The sequence below is a fragment of the Podarcis liolepis genome, assembly GCF_965112155.1.
Source record: "Podarcis liolepis genome assembly, chromosome: 3".
NCBI lineage: Eukaryota > Metazoa > Chordata > Lepidosauria > Squamata > Lacertidae > Podarcis > Podarcis liolepis.
Window position 1 is genome coordinate 89453975 of NC_139557.1, and position 19576 is coordinate 89473550.

General features: G+C 44.1%; 1 protein-coding gene across 4 annotated transcripts in view; it reads right to left on the bottom strand.

Annotated features, from left to right (window-relative positions):
* Positions 1-19576, bottom strand: part of LOC310704139 (uncharacterized protein) — a 55826-nt gene that overhangs the window by 7769 nt on the left and 28481 nt on the right. For 3 of the 4 annotated variants that reach the window (XM_083497219.1, XM_083497222.1, XM_083497221.1), the window contains one exon: positions 15646-15699. In XM_083497219.1, the coding sequence (XP_083353345.1) occupies positions 15646-15699 (54 nt within the window). The remainder of the gene's footprint in view (positions 1-15645; positions 15700-19576) is intronic. The other variant, XM_083497220.1, reaches the window with a different exon arrangement.

The following is a 19576-nucleotide window of genomic DNA, read 5'->3' on the forward strand; positions in this document are numbered from 1 at the left end:
GCTAGAAATCAGTCATAAATTAAATTGTTATAACAAAAGGGAAAAAAACGCTATGTAAAATTGCATAGAAACGTTTTGTGCTCTACAGCGCCATCTGCCGTTGCATGTTTATAACACACTCAAAATGTTGTTTTTTTTACTAATGTAGCTGAGTCCGGTGTCTGGAGCCCTCGGTCCAATGGATCACATCTCATGTTCGCTTCCAGTATTGGCAACCAAACATGAATCTACAACTACACTAAACCTGATTTATTAGAGACTGCAAAAATTTAGCTGACTTGAAAGCATAGTAGTAAATGTCTTTGAATCCTGATTGACAGGGGAATTTGACCTATAAGTTGATGGACGCATGGAAATCTTCCTCCAGCTTTAGAATCACCATAGGTTTGCACATACAGCAGAAGGAGATGGTTAAATGAATAGAGCACTTCAGGTAGCATGGAGTGGGGTGCAATTTTTGGAGCGCTCCTCCACGCAGAAACTTCCCTGCAAGCAAAAATCTAGCACTACAAAGATAATGTTTTTGGCTCAGCTACTTCCCTATTGTCTTTTCACTTGTGATGAGGTCTTCTTTTGTTCTGCTATTAATTTACAGCTTATCTTTTTTCATCATCATCATCCCATTCTGCATTCCAAAGCAGTACAGTGGTACCTCGGGTTAAGTACTTAATTCGTTCTGGAGGTCTGTACTTAACCTGAAACTGTTCTTAACCTGAAGCACCACTTTAGCTAATGGGGCCTCCCGCTGCCGCCGCGCTGCCGGAACACGATTTCTGTTCTCATCCTGAAGCAAAGTTCTTAACCTGAAGCACTATTTCTGGTTTAGCAGAGTCTGTAACCTGAAGCGTATGTAACCTGAAGTGTATGTAACCCGAGGTACGACTGTATCATCCATTCTACTGGCAGCCCCAGCCACCACAGCCAATGGTGAGAGATTTTCTGGGGGCTCACAGGTCCCTGCTTTCAGAAACTAGCGATATCAGCGAGGGTGGCAGTGGGCATCCAGCCTGCTCTTGTCCACGACTGAGCATGGTCAAGCAGCAGCTTTTCATTATAAGGATTCCGATATGAAAGAGAGATCCTCCCAAGCTGGTGTTTTGATGAAGGAAAATCCTAGTGCTGCAATGTCTGTCTATCCATAGCTCTGCCCCCCAAAGTCATGCCCAACACCCCCATGCACACACCCTGTAACCTTGGCGAACAGCAAGAACACAGCAGGAGAGGCACATTTCAAGAGCACTCACCAGCTGCCTGCTGTGGCATTATGGATGGTTGTATGCACTGGCAGGCCTCAGAGTGGGAGGGTAACATAGCAACCTTTATTCAGAGCTAAAGGGGCAGAATTAATCAGACAGATTTGTCCCTCTTCTGAGCAATGAAGCTGCCTGCCAGTACAGAGAGAGAGAGAGAGAGATGGAAATGGACAAAGAGGCTGGCACTGCCCTCCATTTTAAAATGCCAACCAATCAGGATCAGTGAACATGCAGCAGCTGGATGTGGGGGTTTTTGTGCTTTTTTTGTTAGTATGTGGGGAGGGGTGGTTAAGTTGCAGGTAGACAATGTAGCTGACAGGCGAGGGAAGGATGACACTTGTTAACTACTCAAAACTCCAAGACGCAAGGCAGAATAAGGTCTGGAAGCTCTCATGGGGTCCCGATAATGGGAAACAAGCAGGAAACAGCAGGAAATCTAATTTGGCAAAAAAAAAAAATTAATAAATTACATACTGTGGTAAAAAGGGATGGCAAAAGCAAAGGAGAGGCTTCAGCAGAAGTTGGCCTGCGATGATAGCCACTTATCAGGCCTCTACAGTTTCAACTTTTAATTTATTTATTTATTTTGCCAATTATCACTTCGCCAAGGGCATCATGTTGAAGGTTACCAGGTCTCTCCAGTCTTCAAAACATGGCCACCTGTTTTAACACACCACAATCCCCAGAGGATTTCAAAGGGTATCCCGAACAGGCCATACATAATAAGATGAAAAATAGAGAGAACCTACGCGAGCCAGGAATCCACAGATCCCCAAATTTCAATTTATTTATTTTTAAGAGTAGATTTCAATCATTTGTAGACCCTGACATATATAGCAAAATGCACAGGCACTATTTTACTCCGTTTTGTGTTGTTTTGTAAGGAACTAGCCTGCTCTCCCGGTTTGTGTTTTACTTTGCTACCAGCCCCACTCCCAGAGGGGGGTGCAACCCTGCATTTTTGTCTGTTAACTACAGCCACAACCAAGTACACAAACAGGCATTGTGGTGTGTGGTTTTGAAGAGAAGGGCTGTGGCCCCAGGCAAGTGTTTTAGAAAGAAATTCTAGGCTCAGTGACCAATGAGGAAGAATAAGTGGAATCATTTGGGTAGCATAACATCCTAGCTCTCCTAGCCCTCATTACTGACATTCTTCTTCTCCAGCTTACTCTTCCTTTCCCTTCCTGTTTTATCTTCTTTGTGATTACACTGCAAGCCCTCTGAACAGAGACCTGTCCTCTCATACTGCAAAGTGCCATACACGCTGAAGGTACTGTTAGCAAAACCACTTGCATAACACAGACAGAGTCCACAGAGAAAAGAAATCATGATAAACACTATACTGAGCGGTATATAATTTGAGGAACAGCGAGGTTTTGTCTTTCTTACTTTAGGCCTTGTATATAGCAGATAGGCATTCAATCAAATGTACAGAGGAAAGACTCCCTCAGAACCACACAGCCAATGAGGGCATGTGCTACCTCAGCAAGCAGCATCCCACTCTGGTTGCTAAGCAACACATCCACCCTAGGCTAGCAGAACTTTGACACTAGTAGAATTAATTCTTAAATTACAAACCAAATGATGCATGCTGCAGCACTTGCAACAGGTACAATAAAATTATTATTAATGAAATAGGAGTTGGAAGAATGAATGTACCGTATTTTTCGCCCTATAGGACGCACTTTTCCCCCTCCAAAAATGAAGGGGAAATGTGTGTGCGTCCTATGGGGCGAATGCAGGCTTTCGCTGAAGCCTGGAGAGCGAGAGGGGTCGGTGCGCACCGACCCCTCTTGCTCTCCAGGCTTCAGGAAACTATCCACAAGCCTTGCGCGCCCGGGGGGAGTTCCCGCGGGCTCGCAAGGCTTGCGGGCAGCAGCCTGCAGCCCGAAGCACGGGACGCCCTCCGGAGGGAGTTGCCGCCGGACTCCGGAGGGAGTTGCCGTCGGACTCGCAAGGCTTGCGGGCAGCAGCCTGCAGCCCGAAGCACAGAGCGCCCTCCGGAGGGCGTCCCGTGTTTCGCGCAGGTGTCCGCAAGCCTTGCGAGCCTGGCAGTGGTTGCCGCCAGGCTTGCAAGGCTTGCGGATAGCAGCCTGCTCTGGGGGCTGGGGGAAATATTTTTTTTTATTCATTCCCCCCCCCCAAAAAAGGAGGTGCGTCCTATGGGCCAGTGCGCCCTATAGGGCGAAAAATACGGTAATTAGCAGGGATATAAAAATGAAAACAAGGAGCAAGACTATAGGTTTTAAATGTAAGAACCAGGGATTTGTGCTAGATGCAGAAGGGAACAAGGAGCTAGGAATGCCAAACTGTGAAGGACCACAAAGTCTAAGCAACAATCAGTTTATTTTTTTTAGAAAGCCAGTATTTCAAAGCAACGCCGTACAAAACTAACAGCTGTTTATTTACATATACATACTACTTTTAAAGTTCAAAAAGAAAGTAAAACAATGCCAATTTTCTCCCTGCTCAAGTTCTTTCCTATTAAGGCGTCTCTGTACAAAGTGTCCCATTTTTTTTATTCAGCTTTTCACAACCACATTTGGAAAGTTTTGTATGCTGTCAAGTCCACCGCTTGTAGTACCTCCCAGACCTTTGGTAGCCCATTCAGTTTTTAGAGGGTTTAGCTGCCTTTCCCCCAATGTCTTGCAAATACTATTCTCACTGTGACTATTAAAATCAAAACGACAAGTTGGTCATTATCAAGTGGGCATTGTCTTATGTGAAAGTCCCATTTAACTCAGGACTTATTTCCAAGGTAACACGAATGAATAAGATTGTGGCCCACATTAAGTCTATGCAAGACTGCAGCCGTAGAGAACGGATCAGTTGCACATACAACTCTTAACATTTCTTCATCACATTGAGGGTATTAGTGAAGCAATACTCAAAGCATTTTTGAAATTTCCACGAAGATTGAACCAATTCCCTTTCTTTTAATGACAATGTCAACAACAGCCATTGCTGGTCCAGAATATCTTCTGTAGAATCTAAAGAGTTGGGTGCCATTATGTGGCCATGCCAAGGTTTTCTTAGACTGGAATACAGAGAGTCTCAGCTCCTTATTAAAACAAAAGTCAAATTCCTTTACAGGCTCTTTGTTGCTTCTTTCTGTCATTTGCACCTCTGCACTAATCACTGATAAACAAAGCTTCCTCTTAATTTATTTTTCAAAACTGAAGCAGGTGCCTTCAAATAACTGGCTAGCTTAAATAGTAAAAAATAAAATAAAACAAAACAGTGAAACTATTGGTGAAACAGCAGAAAAACACGGTATGGCAGGGATAAGGAACCTGTGCTCATTCTGATATTGAAGACCAGGGTTTCCCCAACTTAGGTCTCCAGCTGCTTTTGGAGTACAGCTCCCATCATCCCTAGCTAGTGGTCAGGGATGATGGGAACTGTAGTCCAAAAACAGCTGTCAACCCAAGTTTGGGAAACCCTGTTGTAGGCTCTGAATTCCCATCTGCCCATGGCTGGCATGTCCAGCAACATCTGTAGGGCCACATGGGCTCCCTATGCACGAGATAAGGTAAAACTTGAACACTCTGAGCATCAGCTCAGCAGGTTTGTCCTGGATGTGCAATATAAGTATGCAAGAAAAGCCTGCTGGATCGGACCAATGGCCCATCTAGTCCAGCATCCTGTTCTCACATTGGCCAACCAGACGCCTGTGGGAAACCTGAAAGCAGGATTCAAGCAGAACTGCACATTCCTCTCCTGTGGCTTCCAGCAGCTGGTATTCAGGAACATTACTGCTGCCATGGGTCAGCTTTTCCTGCTGAACAGAAGCCTGGAGAAGGCGAACTGATACCACCTGCAGCTGATCAGCCTTCAAGGACACAGAGAAGGCACTGATGACAACCAGCTGGCTCTGGCCTTCTTAAACAGAACTCTCAGCAGTCATCAATGCTCGAAACAATGCCTGTGGTTCCTGGCCCTACCTTGCTGCATCCTGCTCTCCCATTGGACCCTTGGCTCTGTGATCATCTGGATTCCCTGACGTCTGGATTGTCTGACTATGCTGCCTGCTGCCTGCCCAACCCTCAGAATGGACTTGATTTCGGATGTGGATTCTGCTCTCAGGCCAGTGTTCCTCAGAGACTCCTAGCCCCTGCTTACTCAGAAACGGGACTACAACAGTAGCCATGATGGCTAGTCGCCACTGATAGCCCTCTGTGAATTTGTCTAATCCTCTGTTAAAGCCATCTAGGTTGGTGGCCATCACTGCCTACCGGGGGACTGAATTCCATTGTTTAAAGATACGCTCCGTGAAAAAGTATTTTCTTTCAACTGTCCCGAATCGTCCAACCATCAGCTTCTTTGAATGTCCACAAATTCTAGTGTTATGAGGGTGGAGACTTCTCTCTCTCCCATTTTCTCCAGGTCATGCTTAATTTTATAATCTGCTATCATGTCACCTCTTACTTGCTTTTTTTCTATTCTAAAAAGTCCCAAATGATGCCAACTTTCTACACAGGGTAGTCTTTCCACCTCCTCGATCATCTTGGTTGCCCTTTTCTGAACCTTTTCCAATTCTATAATATCCTCTTTGAGGTGAGGCAACTAGAACTGGATGAGATGAAAGCCTGCAGGAAACGGCGTAAATGGGAGTCATTAGGAGGGAGCTTTTATGCTGTGACTTTTGTATGCCTTATCACCTTCAGTTCTGGGAGCGCTGACAAGTGATGACTACTCTTGATGTACGTACTTGTCCATTTATAATCGACCCGTTTCAGATCAGTTAATTTTAAGCTGATTCAATTTATTGAAACTCATGTGCATGAGGAAATAGTCTGAAAGAAAGCATTGCTGTCAGATGATGCACACATGTGTAGTGGCAAGCACAATCTGAGATGAGACGATCCTCGCAAATGCAAGAAGGAATGTTCTTAAGATGGTGTAGTTTTTATAAGTACTAAAACAATCAAAATATATAGACTGCTGACTTCAGAGACACATTATTATTATTATTATTATTATTATTATTATTAAAGATCAACTAATCAGCTAGTCAAAAAAATCAAAAAAATCCAATACTGTACAAATTGAGAAAATGCTACCAAGGATGATTACGTTTTACGTACTTTTCTGTATCTGAAACCCCCAATCCATTGATTGGTACTCAACACAATTTCTGCCATAGCTGTTTTAGCGTCTTATGACTACTTTTACTGGATTGTCATTAATGTTCCCTTAGAATATTATTTGTTTTATCTTCCACCCTGAGCTTGCCTGAGGAATGGGAAGGTATAAAGTAGATCTAGTAAGCCGAAATTTATTCCATCCCTAAACTGCACAGCTGGACTTGTTGGATGTTCCACAGAGTGCTTTGCCTCCCTTTCCTGTGGGCAATCTGCGTACCTGCTGATATCATGGCCCTTCAACTTATTCCTTATCTGAACACTTTCTAAACATTGGCACGCATATTTAAGCTACAACCCAACTCTTCTGGCTCATCCCAGAGTTTAGCATCCCAAGGTCTTTCTGTTCTCGGGTTTGACACCCCAGTGTCTTTTCCTCCTGCTGCCACCTTTAGAAAATTGTTGAAGCCAATGCCATACGCAGAGAACAAATTGCTGCTCAACTCCCCCTTTGTATTTCTGCAATGTTGCTAGGGGGTGGCGCCATCTGAAAAGGTCAAGTAAACATACCAGTGTCCTCGCTATAAGGGGGTGGGGGGGAGAGAAGCACAAGTGTGTTTACAAAGTTGTCAGGTGGCCACTGGCAACTGTACAAAGGGGCAACTAGACAATGTTCAAGCTTCTTTGAAAAGCTCTTCAAAGAGAAGCATTATGCTCAGTTGCACATAACCAGGCATAGTAGGAAATTAGCCAGATCTGGGTTCTCACTGACGCCAACTCATGATAGTCTCATTTCAACCCCTAATGCCCTCTTTTTTTGGCATGGTGCTTGCATTAATAAAGCACTTCCACTGTCCTATGATGTAAAAGAAGCTTTCCAAAAGACCATTTTTTACATGTTTCAGCTAAATAAACCCCATGTGCTGAGCATTTGAAGGCTTACATGCAATAAAAACTGTTTACTTATCTACAGAGCATAACAGTATAGGTGAAGAACACCGTTCTAAAAAGTAATTTAGTCATGAATTACTCTGGTTGTTGATAAACCATTTTTCATGCATTGACTTGCATGGAAATCGGAAGGTTTGTGGCCTATCCACTTTCTGATTTTTCCTTACTTGGGGAATGGGGACATTGCTCCTGAAAATAGGCTACACCATCCCTACAGCACTGACCTTGCTTATTTTGTCTCTCCATCTGGCCAGTCTTTATAGAGCTCTCAAAAAGCAAGCTCTTGGTACTGCCGCACTGGTAGAACGCACAACAATATGGAAGAGCCATAGCTCAGTGGCAGGGCATAAGCTTTGTGTGCAGAAGGCCCTGGGTTCAAACCCCAGCATCTTCAAGTAATACTGGGAGAGACGCCTGCCTGAAAGCTTGGAAAGCCACTGACAGTCAGAGGAGACAGTACTGAGGTAGATGGACCAATAGCATAAAGCACCACTCAATGTTCCTAAGCTTTAAAAGGTAAAGGGACCCCAAACCATTAGGTCCAGTCGTGACCGACTCTGGGGATGCGGTGCTCATCTCGCTTTACTGACCGAGGGAGCCGGCGTACAGTTTCCGGGTCATGTGGCCAGCATGACTAAGCTGCTTCTGGCGAACCAGAGCAGCGCACGGAAACGCCGTTTACCTTCCCGCCGGAGCGGTACCTATTTATCTACTTGCACTTTGATGTGCTTTCGAACTGCTAGGTGGGCAGGAGCAGGGACCGAGCAACGGGAGCTCACCCCGTCGCAGAGATTCGAACTGCCAACCTTCTGATCGGCAAGCCCTAGGCTCTGTGGTTTAACCCACAGCACCACCCGTGTCCCTTGTTCCAAAGCTTATTGTGCTTTTAATTGATCAATTCCCCTTCAAAGATTTGCTGCATATATGCAACTGGGGCTGCGGTCTTTCTCTCTGTCTTCCTTTCTCCCAACATTTTTTTTTTTTTTTTTGTAAAAACACAGTACAACATCAAACACTAAAAAAAATTCCCTGAACAGGCTGCCTTCAGGTGGCTTTTAAAATCACATAGCTGTTTATCTCGACACCTGCTGGTAGGGAATTCTACAGGGCGGGCGCCACTACCGAGAAGGCCCTCTTGCCTGGTTCCCTGTAACCTCACCTCTTGGAATGAGGGAACTACCAGAAGGACCTTGGAGCTGGATCTCAGTCCCTTGGGCTGGAGACACCCCTTCAGGTATACAGGGCAGAAGCCATTTAGAGTGTTAAAGGTCAGCGCCAACACTTTAAATTGTTCTAGGAGCCAATGTAGTTCTTTTAAGACAGGTGTTAATGGTCCCTGCGGCCACTCCCAGTCACCAATCTTGCTGCCACATTCTGGATTAGTTGTAGTTTCCAAGCCACCTTCAAATGTAGATCCACACAGAGTGCACTGCAATAGTCCAAGCAGGAGATAACTAGAGCATGTACCACCCTGGCGAGATAATGCACAGGCAGGTAGGGTCTCAGCCGGTGTACCAGATGGAGCTGCCTTGGATATAGAGCATAGGAACATAAGAAGCTGCCTTACAACAAGTCAAGCCATCTGGCTTTGAACCATCTGTAGGGAGTGGCAGTAATGGAAGAGTTGTTGCTTGGTGGCAGAACACATGCAAATCGTCCCCATTTCCATCTCCAGAACCTCCAAGCAGGGCTGGGAAATACTTCTGTTGAAATGCTGGCGATCTGCTGCCAGTCAGCACAATGACCTTGATCAGTAGTTTGTCTCCCTTAATCTCCAGTTAGGGCTGGAAAAGATCCTGGAGAGCTGAAATACAGACCATCAGCATGTGCCCTCTGCCACTAAGCTATGGCATCTTTGGAACACCAGTACTCTGCCAACACAGGCACATGTCGCTTTGAACGGGTACTGCTGGTACATGTGCTTATAAGACTTTATAGCCTTTATGTCTAATGCAAATCAGATGCTAGCCTCGGGATCTGCAATACACGGAATGAATGGCTGCCTTATGGAGTAAATGTGCAGGGGGGTGGGTGGGAGAGAATATATGCAAGCACCCTGTATACACCCTGCAATTTGCATTAGGCTCCAGGCACTGCAGTTGCTCACAGCTAACAAACCCAACACAGGCAATATTATGCATGTAGAAAGAATCAAAACTGAAAAGAACAAAGTGCATCTTTATCATCTTTCTCTAACCAAGGCTGTTGGCACAGGGACTACACATGCCGACACTAGGCCCTTGCCTCTGGATAAATCACTTCCCTTGGCAGAGGCCAAGGATGAGAATCATGGGCACAATGTACAGCAGAAGAATTAATGAAAAGGAGATCCAGATTCCCACACTCATCAGAAAGATAGGCAAATATAAGAGATCTGTTGACAGACTATGGTGTGGAAAACTGTAACCTCCCTGCAACCCAGTCTTTGGGGAGGGGGACCCCCAAAAAATTCATATATATGAATGTGAGCCATTGATTTGAACTACATCTCCTGCTTCCACTCCTACAGCAGCATGACCTTAACTTTTCTACTCTATTCCTACATTTAATTTAATTGTTAACAAGGCCCCAAATGGGACAAATTTCAAAAAGCCTCTGGGCTGACAGATAATGCCAAAATTAAAATAAAAGGCAAGATTCAACTCCCACCCTCCACCCACGTAATGAAATGATCAAAGTCTAATTACCACCTTGCTGGAGAAATAAGCCACGAAGAAATAAGCCTCAAACTCGGAAGAGCAAAGGAGGACACCCAAATATTTGCCCCTTCCATGGAGCATTATCTGATACTGATGGCTCTGTTAGCAAGAGCATTTCAGCTCTTGTACATGAAGTTTCTGCCTCGTATCTAACTTAGCCAGTTGGCTTGTTTGGAGGACTAAGGATTCCATGGTTAGTTAAAGTTGCTCTCTATTCCAAACAGAAAGAACTTAGAACTGGTGCAGAAGAACTATCATTTGCAAAGGCAACCCATGGAACCGCAGGAAACAGATTGCTATTCTGTGAGAATGAAGAGCTTGAAAGTGAGTGCAGGTCTACAAAACAGGATCCACAGAAGATGAAATGAGTTGCAATAATCTACATCAACTCTCACCAGAGATTAGGCTTATTTTCAGGAAATCCATCAAGGAGATGGCGCTTCTCTTCCTATTTTGCATCCTTCTAGTTCTTGCTTTCAAGCCTCCTCATCTCTTGCCTTATCCATTTGGTCGTTTCCAATAACTTTGCTATTTCAGTTCAAACCTGGAATTTTATGGATTACTCAAAATGGCATCACCTGTTCTCCCTTCCTCCTGCACAAGGCTAGAGCTCCCATCTTGCTACACTATTTTTTCTCCCACATGTGGGTAGTGAAGTCAATGAATTTGTACTGGCATACATTCTGGATAAAATAATACTATGAAAATGTTACATAGATGGTACTATACCCTTTTGCATGCAGAGAAAGTCTCACTAATTTTTTGGAAAGGGTGTGGAAAGAGACCTATATATATTTGGTTAGAATGTCAAGAGGTAGAAAGGTATTGAATAGAGTGTTATGTGAAACATCTAAAACATAAAGCATATGATTGATTTCTTTGAATATAGCACCACACCAGAAGAGTTGGTAAAGTAGCAAAAAAGCTTACGTATCAGATATGTATGATCAAAGGGATCACAAAACCAGAGTAATATTTTGCTGTGTGGAAGGACTTTATTTCTTACAGGGGAAAAAGACCGATGAAACACATGCTTCAGTTTGGAAAAATCAAGTGGGATCAACATTATAATTTGCAGTTCTTGGTGTCTGCAACAAGGGGCTGGAAAAAGGACCTCTGTTGTTTTTAATAATAATAATAATAATAATAATAATAATAATAATAATAATAATAATAATAATTTATTATTTGTACCCCGCCCATCTGGCTGGGTTTCCCCAGCCACTCTGGGCGGCTTCCACAGAAACAAAAAAACACTAAAATATCATACATTAAAAGCTTCCCTGAATAGGGCCGCCTTAAGATGTTTTCTGAATGTCAGGTAGTTGTCCATCACCTTGACATCCGATGGGAGGGCATTCCACAGGGCGGGCGCCACCACCGAAAAGGCCCTCTGCCTGGTTCCCTGTAGCTTCGCTTCTCGCAATGAGGGAACCGCCAGAAGGCCCTCGGCGCTGGACCTCAGTGTCCGGGCAGAACGATGGGGGTGGAGACGCTCCTTCAGGTATACTGGGCCGAAGCCGTTTAGGGCTTTAAAGGTCAACACCAACACTTTGAATTGTGCTCGGAAACGTACTGGGAGCCAATGTAGGTCTTTCAAGACCGGTGTTATGTGGTCTCGGCGGCCGCCCCCAGTCACCAGTCTAGCTGCCGCATTCTGGATTAGCTGTAGTTTCCGAGTCACCTTCAAAGGTAGCCCCACGTAGAGCGCATTGCAGTAGTCCAAGCGGGAGATAACTAGAGCATGCACCACTCTGGCCAAACAGTCAGCGGGCAGGTAGGGTCTCAGCCTGCGTACCAGGTGGAGTTGGTAAACAGCTGCCCTGGATATAGAATTGACCTGTGCCTCCATGGACAGCTGTGAGTCCAAAATGACTCCCAGGCTACGCACCTGGTCCTTCAGGGGCACAGTTACCCCATTCAGGACCAGGGAGTCCTCCACACCAGCCCGCCCCCTGTCCCCCAAAAACAGTACTTCTGTCTTGTCAGGATTCAACTTCAATCCATTAGCCGCCATCCATCCTCCAACCGCCTCCAGGCACTCACACAGGACCTTCACCGCCTTCACTGGTTCTGATTTGAAAGAAAGGTAGAGCTGGGTATCATCTGCATATTGATGGACACCCAGTCCAAACCCCCTGATGATCTCTCCCAGCGGCTTCATATAGATGTTAAAAAGCATGGGGGAGAGGACGGAACCCTGAGGCACCCCACAAGTGAGGGCCCAGGGGTCTGAACACTCATCCCCCACCACCACTTTCTGAACACGGCCCAGGAGAAAGGAGCGAAACCACTGTATAACAGTGCCCCCAGCTCCCAACCCCTCTAGACGGTCCAGAAGGATGTTATGGTCGATTGTTTTTAAACAAGAGATAAAAAAGATGAAATGCTATTTTGTTGTTAAACTGTTGGCCATTTAGAATTCTGCACTGGAAAGTTTCTTAAAGAAATAATAATCACTTCCTCTCAGAGGATCCTTTGAAACTGCCAAAGATCGTGTACTAAGTTATACTGTTTTAGTTTGCTTAGTGGTTATCAGCCACTTTACAGCTTTATGATCTCTCAGATTATGCCCACAAGCTGTTTAGAGATGAGATTTACATAAATGAGCCACAAACTTCCTGTTTATTTGTCTTGGAGAGTTAGGTCATATCAATCATCTTCCTTATTTCTGTGCTTCAGTCCATATGCAGAGTTAAGAAATTATTTTCTGGTGCCATTTGTGAAAGGGATGCCCACCGCCACCCCCCACAATAAACAAGAGGTACATGCTGGCTAGAACTCCATGAAAAATTACCCAGCTGAAATCTTTTGCCTGGAGAACTCAGCAAAATCAGGGGAATGTTTTGCAAAGTAGCAAATGGGATTTTAAGTTAACTTTTCTCAAAAGCGAGTCAATTACTAAGAAGAATGCTTACAAAATTTAAGGAGGGCTGTACCACACATTGAGAAGATAAAAGAAGCAAAAATCACCAGGTGCAGGAAATAATCTATTGCCAAATCGATTCCCAGCACATTTCAAACATTCATGCTCTTCCTCTTGGGAAAGTGCATGGGAGAAGATTACTTTCACATCTTAGCTCTCGCTTCCCCGCCCTTATCACAATAGGAGGATATTATGTGTTGAAAGAAGCATTCCAAGAACACAGCTCTGCTGTGGCATTGCTGGCCACAAAAATGCTACCTCTATAACAAATTATTGTTTTAGTTAAGTGGAAGGGGCTGCAGAAAATATTCTTGCCACCATGACCAACCCAATCTAGTACTTATTTTTTTTAAAGACACTTTTGTGCTTCAGTGAAGGACTTGAAGTAATTCTCTGCTCCTCAGCTATTCTCTTCTTTCCTTCTTACCTGCTCTCATGCAGGTATCCACACTGCCTTGAAGAAATGTGTATTAGCTTCCCAACTTCCCTCTCTAACTCACCCTAGCATCCACATGTCCACCCGGCACTTGCCACCCTCTCCTCTCCATTTTGGAATTAGATCCCTCCTTCTACCACAGGGGTGAGGAACTGGTTCAGGTGGGGGGACAGACAGTTATCTCCCCCACCCCTCGAAGGCCAAGCATGTCAGGTGGGCAAGGTCTCCCACCTACCAATCACCTGACATCAGAATAGCACCAGGTGACCCACTTTTGCCTGCTTGGTTCTATGTCAGACTCTGCGGGTAAAAGCACAGCCCACGAAGCACCAACAATAGGCCAATCAGCCCTCACAGAGTGCTAAAAATGGAGCTTCCTAAGACCTGCTGATCAGTGCACAGAGCTTTGGAGGCACTGTCAATCAGCTGATCAGCAGTGGCTGCAAACCCCATTTCAGTTGAGCTAGGTGAGTGTGGCTTGACTGAAATGGAAGCTGCATGGTACCAGTTCAGATGATTTGTCCATCTAGTTCAGTATTGTCCACATTGGATGTCAGCAGCTCTCCAAAGTTTCAGAATGGGGACATTCCTAGCCCGGCCTGGAGATGTCAGGGATTGAATGTGAGGCCTTCTCTGCATGTGAATCAGATACTCTACCAACGACCAATTATCCTTATTACTGAATGAAGTGATAATCATCTATTTCAGTTCTTCCTAATGGGCACAACTAATGCGTAACTGATTGTATACACCACATATCTACATATTAAGCATGCATCCAACGATGAATTGATTAGCACTAATGCTGTCATTAATGCAAACCACCATCTAAGGATATTCAGATGTTATTCCCAACTGGCAATAATAGTAATAGAGTGGCCACATGTTCTTCCATTTGAAGGGCTGTCAAAGCCAAGTATGGGTTAAAGGCAAAAAGCCACAATAAGGGACAGCTGGGGCCATGGAAGTTGCCAGTCAGGCGTCAGCAGAACAAACTGAGCAGGCACACAGATCACCTTGTTACAGTCTTCTTCCTACCTGCGATGAGAGGTGTTGCACTTCCATTTAAAATTATAGTCATTATTTCCCTCTTTGTCGCTAGTCTCAATAGCTAGCAGTGTGTTTTATCAGCTAGAGCTAGGGTGCCAACTATGTCCATTCTTGGACAGGGATAGCCTGTCGGTGGTGATTCATGCACTTGTTACCACAATGCAATGTGATCTATGTGGGGCTACCTTTGCACCTCATTTGGAAGCTCCACTTGGTGCAAAATACTGCAGTTACAGTATAGGGCCAGCCTATCACCAGCACATTGCTCTGGGGCTCAAATGCTTGCAGTGGCTGCCCATACTCTACCGGGCCAGTTTGAAGGTTCCTGTATTGTAAATTGTAAAAGGTTCTTGTATTTAACAACATGGGTCCAGAATATTTTAAAGACTGCCTAATCCCTAATATCCCAGCCTAATCACTTAGGACTTGGGGGAAGTCTCTGTTGGCGGTCCTCCATGGTTCATAACTACTAGATGCAGTGCATTGGGCGTAGTTGGCCCCAAAGGATTAATAGATGTGGATAGAAGAAAGCAACCAAATTATATGAAAGTACATGCAAGCCCTTTCTTCCATGGAGGTACATTAAGGCCCTTAACTCAGGTCCCTTCTCCCAATCTCATACATAATTCTGTTGGACAGGGAAAGGCTGGCAATGGTGATTCATGCATCAGAAACTTCAGGATTCCTGCACATGGCTCAGAATATACAGATGAACTCCCTGATGCTCAAGTTCAGGAGTGTCTAGTTTCTGTCTCTGCCTGCAGTCCTCACCCAGTCTTCACCCTCGACTCTAGACACAACCCCTTTCTGGAGAAAAAACCATGAAGTTCTTTTGAGGCAACTGCAACAGATTGAAGATCAAGTTTTCTGCTATTCCAGAAGTGGACCCGAGGAGAGCACAACATTTTGGATGTCTCCAGCCTGCCAGTGTTTTGTGGGAGTAATTCAGCTGCCTGCCAGGACTTTAGGTTTGCACAACTGAAGTGGATTGAATGGCCCCCATCACCCAAGCACAACAAATCCACTTTAAAATACACAAGACTTTTTGCAGTTTGGAAAGTGACATGGAAATATAATGAAAAGTGTGAGCTAAGTGAAAGGCGTGTAAGCATGCTGCAAGGAAATCAGGATGAATGCAAGACGAAGGTTCATTGCTATATTACCATCCCACAAGCAAGGAAACTTCATTGCCCAACCCCAGAAGGAAGAAGACAAAAGTGAGAACTATCAAGCAATAGCCACTTACCCGGATTTTGATGATTCTCGTCTTTGTGCCACAATTCTTCTTAAACAGCATCTTCTGAGAAAGAAGCAGAATTATATGGTAAAAGCGAGCGAGCGGATATGCAAGATATAAGCAGTGTAGCTGCACAATTAATTTGGGTGTTAAATAATGCTGGAGTGCTAAAGTGAGTTGGAAGTTCAAACAAACATTTAAGAACCACTTCTAAGACCCATGGTACCAATTGGGGTTTTCTTCCTATTAATAGGTGGTGGCATCGAATCAGAACAAAGGCTTTTAAAAAATCCTCCCCCTCTTTCTTATGGGGCTTGATGGGGGAACACTGGCTATTTTATTCTGCTTTTTAATGAGTTTTGCAATAGCAAATTACACATTCAGTTTAGCCCTTAAATACTTTGCTCTTAAAGGAAGTTCCTGTTTTCAGAGCAACTGCGTGGCAGGCAGTCATTCCACAGGACAAACTTGCATCACTGCTAAATCTGATGGGGGTGGGTTGGGGGGAGAATGCATTTCCTGAATTTCTCCTGGCCATTAACTTTAAGAGGCACAAAGATTAAGAACCTTGCTTGAGAGTTTCTGAGAAACCTCATAACAGAGAGTTATGGAACAGCAGGCCACCAGAGACAGGTCCCTTCATTACCAGCCAACAGTGGTGTCTTTACAAGAGATTAAGATACAATTTCCATTTTCATAATCTGGAGGTGGATTGGAATAAAGATGGGTTCTTCAAAGAGTCAAAAATAATACAATCCCCAAAAATATGCATTCTCTGTGTATATGTAAAGCAGGGGACAATATGGCACTCTCCAGAAATTGCTTGATTACAACTCACATTATCCCTGACCATCAGCCATGCAGGCCGAGGCCAATGGAAGTTGTAGTCCATCAACACTATGAGGGCGCCATGTTGTTACAGAAACTGCACGACATGTACTAGGCTCACAAATGCAGCTTCTCCCATAACAGTGATGCACAGGGCCTGGAAAGCACCTGATCTGTACCTTCAATGCCCACCACCCAGAGGCACAACACTTTTTAAAAGTGTATTAAAAACCGACATAGGTAACTGTATTGGTTTCTCCCAAAGAATACCTGAGAATTTCACTTGGGCAAATGCTGGTGTTCCTAGCCCTTTTCACAGTTATTTTTCTATTTTGATATCTTAATATACTCATAAATGATTCCAAATGGTTTGATTCTCAGGGGGAGAAGGATGAACTATTAAACCTGTGTAAATCTATGGCTTTGATATGCTGTAAGAATGAATCAGCAATAATAAAAAGCTGTGTAGGAATTTGTGGAAAAACTTTACTGGGGTTTCACATTAATATATTCACTGAAAACCTATTTAAAATGCCTTTCCAACACTACCGTCATTGAGTCTTAATTTTAGCATTGTAATGATGAAACTCTTAACACACTTGTTTTAATATTTTTATTTTTTTTAACCTAAGGGCTGAACAAGCACCATGGATACTCGAGGCACAGATTGTTCCTTCCCTAGAGCAGGGGACTTGTCTGTTTGATCTGTGGAACCCTAAATGCAGTGTGATCTTGCCTTTTTCATTCTTTGGGACCAACAGAACTGCAAGTTCCACTATTGTGAAGTATTCTAATGTAACTTTTGGAACAGCATAATGGGCTGCAAGTGAAACTGAGATGTGTTTAAAAACGATGGACACCGATTCTGCAATGTGTGAGTAAAATACAGAGCTTGTGGTTATGTTGATCCCATAATGAGAAAGAGAAAAGAAACTTGAGAGATACAAGAAGGGACCAGCAAAACCGCACACTCTGCTATTAGGAGGTTTACCCACACGTTGCCTCTGCTCAATGTAGCATTACAGAAACAATGAATATATCTCCTTTTCAGTTTTATTCTGAGCCCATTACAAAATGGCAGCCCTATTCCAAAAGTGACATCATAACATTTCAGCATGAAACAGAACAGTTTAGTACTGTTCAGCAAAACACTCCAGTACAAATGAGATCCTTCAGAAGCGGAACGCCCAAAACATCCCTACCCAATTAGGATCAAAGCGAGCTGAGCACAAGAGAAAACTCCACAGCCAGAAACCATCAAGTTGTCAAAAGACTCTACTTCAAACTTAAGCAATTCAGCGTTCAGAAGTCTCTTTAATTAGAAGTCTGATCAAGCAAGATTTCTCGAACCAAAACAACAACACTGACAGCCAGAAATGCGAACCACCCAGTATGAATCCCATATTGCATTGCAAAACCAATTATCAGTGAGAACCAAATTAACGAGCATTTGGAACTTTGCCCATCAGTTCTCAAACTTATATCAAGTTATTACCTTAGCAGTGTTCTAAAAGGCAAGGAAAGGTAGATGACAGATTACGCCTCACGAGGCAGGTTCCAGTAAACCACTTACTACTAGCACAAAACATGTGCTCTACCAGTTAGCTCCACCTCCTGATCATCCAATGGAGCATCTCTCCACAAACTCACCAAAACATAGCTTGCTCCTGGACCCAAGCAGGACTGCCAACTTAATACATCCCTGGCTCTTGTGCCCTTAACAGCAGCTTGATGTGTATGTACAAGCGGCACATGATAAACCCTCTTGCCATACCATGCAGTGTTTCACCTACTGATTTTTGCAAATTAAACTTATGTGAAAGGCACTGGAGCAAGAACACAGTGGCTTCTTCCCCCTCATCCCAACTTGAGTTCCAAGCCTGTGGGCTAAATTCGTCCCTAGAGCTTCCAGCACTAGAAGGGGTTCCCAGACAAAATACGCCAAGTGGTTGGAGTGCTGTCCCAACCCATGCATGCAACCAGCCAACTCTGAACATAATTTTCCTGGAAATGCCTGTATAAAACAAACTCGGGCTTTGTTTCCAATGCTGCTGTGAAAAGTATCATCAAGCTGGTATTTACTGGGCAAGCTCAGCGAAAGGAGGGGTTGTGGGCACAGAGAGGAGGGGCAGAGGCCCTAGAGTAATAAATAATAATAATAATAATAATAATAATAATAATAATAATTTTATTATTTATACCCTGCCCATCTGGCTGGGTTTCCCCAGCCACTCTGGGCGGCTTACAGCACATTAAAAATTGTTGTGTGTGTGTTTATATCTATATGTCTATGTAGTGTACACACAGACACACACACATAGTAGAAAGGCAGGTGATTACACAGAATCGAAGAAACTTGACGTTGGCATGTACTGTCTATAGCTGTTCAATGTAAATAAAAAAAGCACCTCCCTCAGTATTAATTTGGCAAGATTCTGAAGAGCCAGAAGCAGATTTCCCCTTACAAAAATGCCAGTACTAATACTATCATCGGGAGAAAAGGTTATCAGGTTTACAATTTTTTTTCTCCTTGCCACAAAACCACGGGCTTGTTTTGAAATTCCCCGGATGAGAAGGCAATTATTTTGTCACTCAAGGGCAAGGCCCAGCTCTCACTCCTGCTTGGCATCTCAAACTCCAGGTGGACACCAGAGGCCTAGGCGATGGGGAGAGAGAGAGAAACACCTGCATGGCAGTTTCAAGCGTGGGACTCTGAAAGCAAGACAAAATGTTGCTTTTTTGAGAGCGGGGGGGGGGGGGGAGAGAGAGAGAGAGAGAGAGAGAGAGAGAGAGAGAGAGAGAGAGAGGCACATTGCTTTTTAGGCACATTGCTTTCTACTCAATGCAAATCAACTTGCTGCCCAAATTAGCACATATGCTCTCTTTTTCTCATCTGAGCAATAAACCAATCTTTCCTACTTTCTGTGTGATGTGTTCTTTACCAGCTATGAAGGTGAATTGGGGTGCATTTATTTTAAATGGGCACAAGTTCCGACATGTTTCCATTCCTCTCAGGTTGTAGGTTGGATTCATGTGCATGGTGGACGTGTATGTGGATTCTGACATACACCGCCTAACATCCTGCCGTTACCACTGCTTCAACTCCATTTGC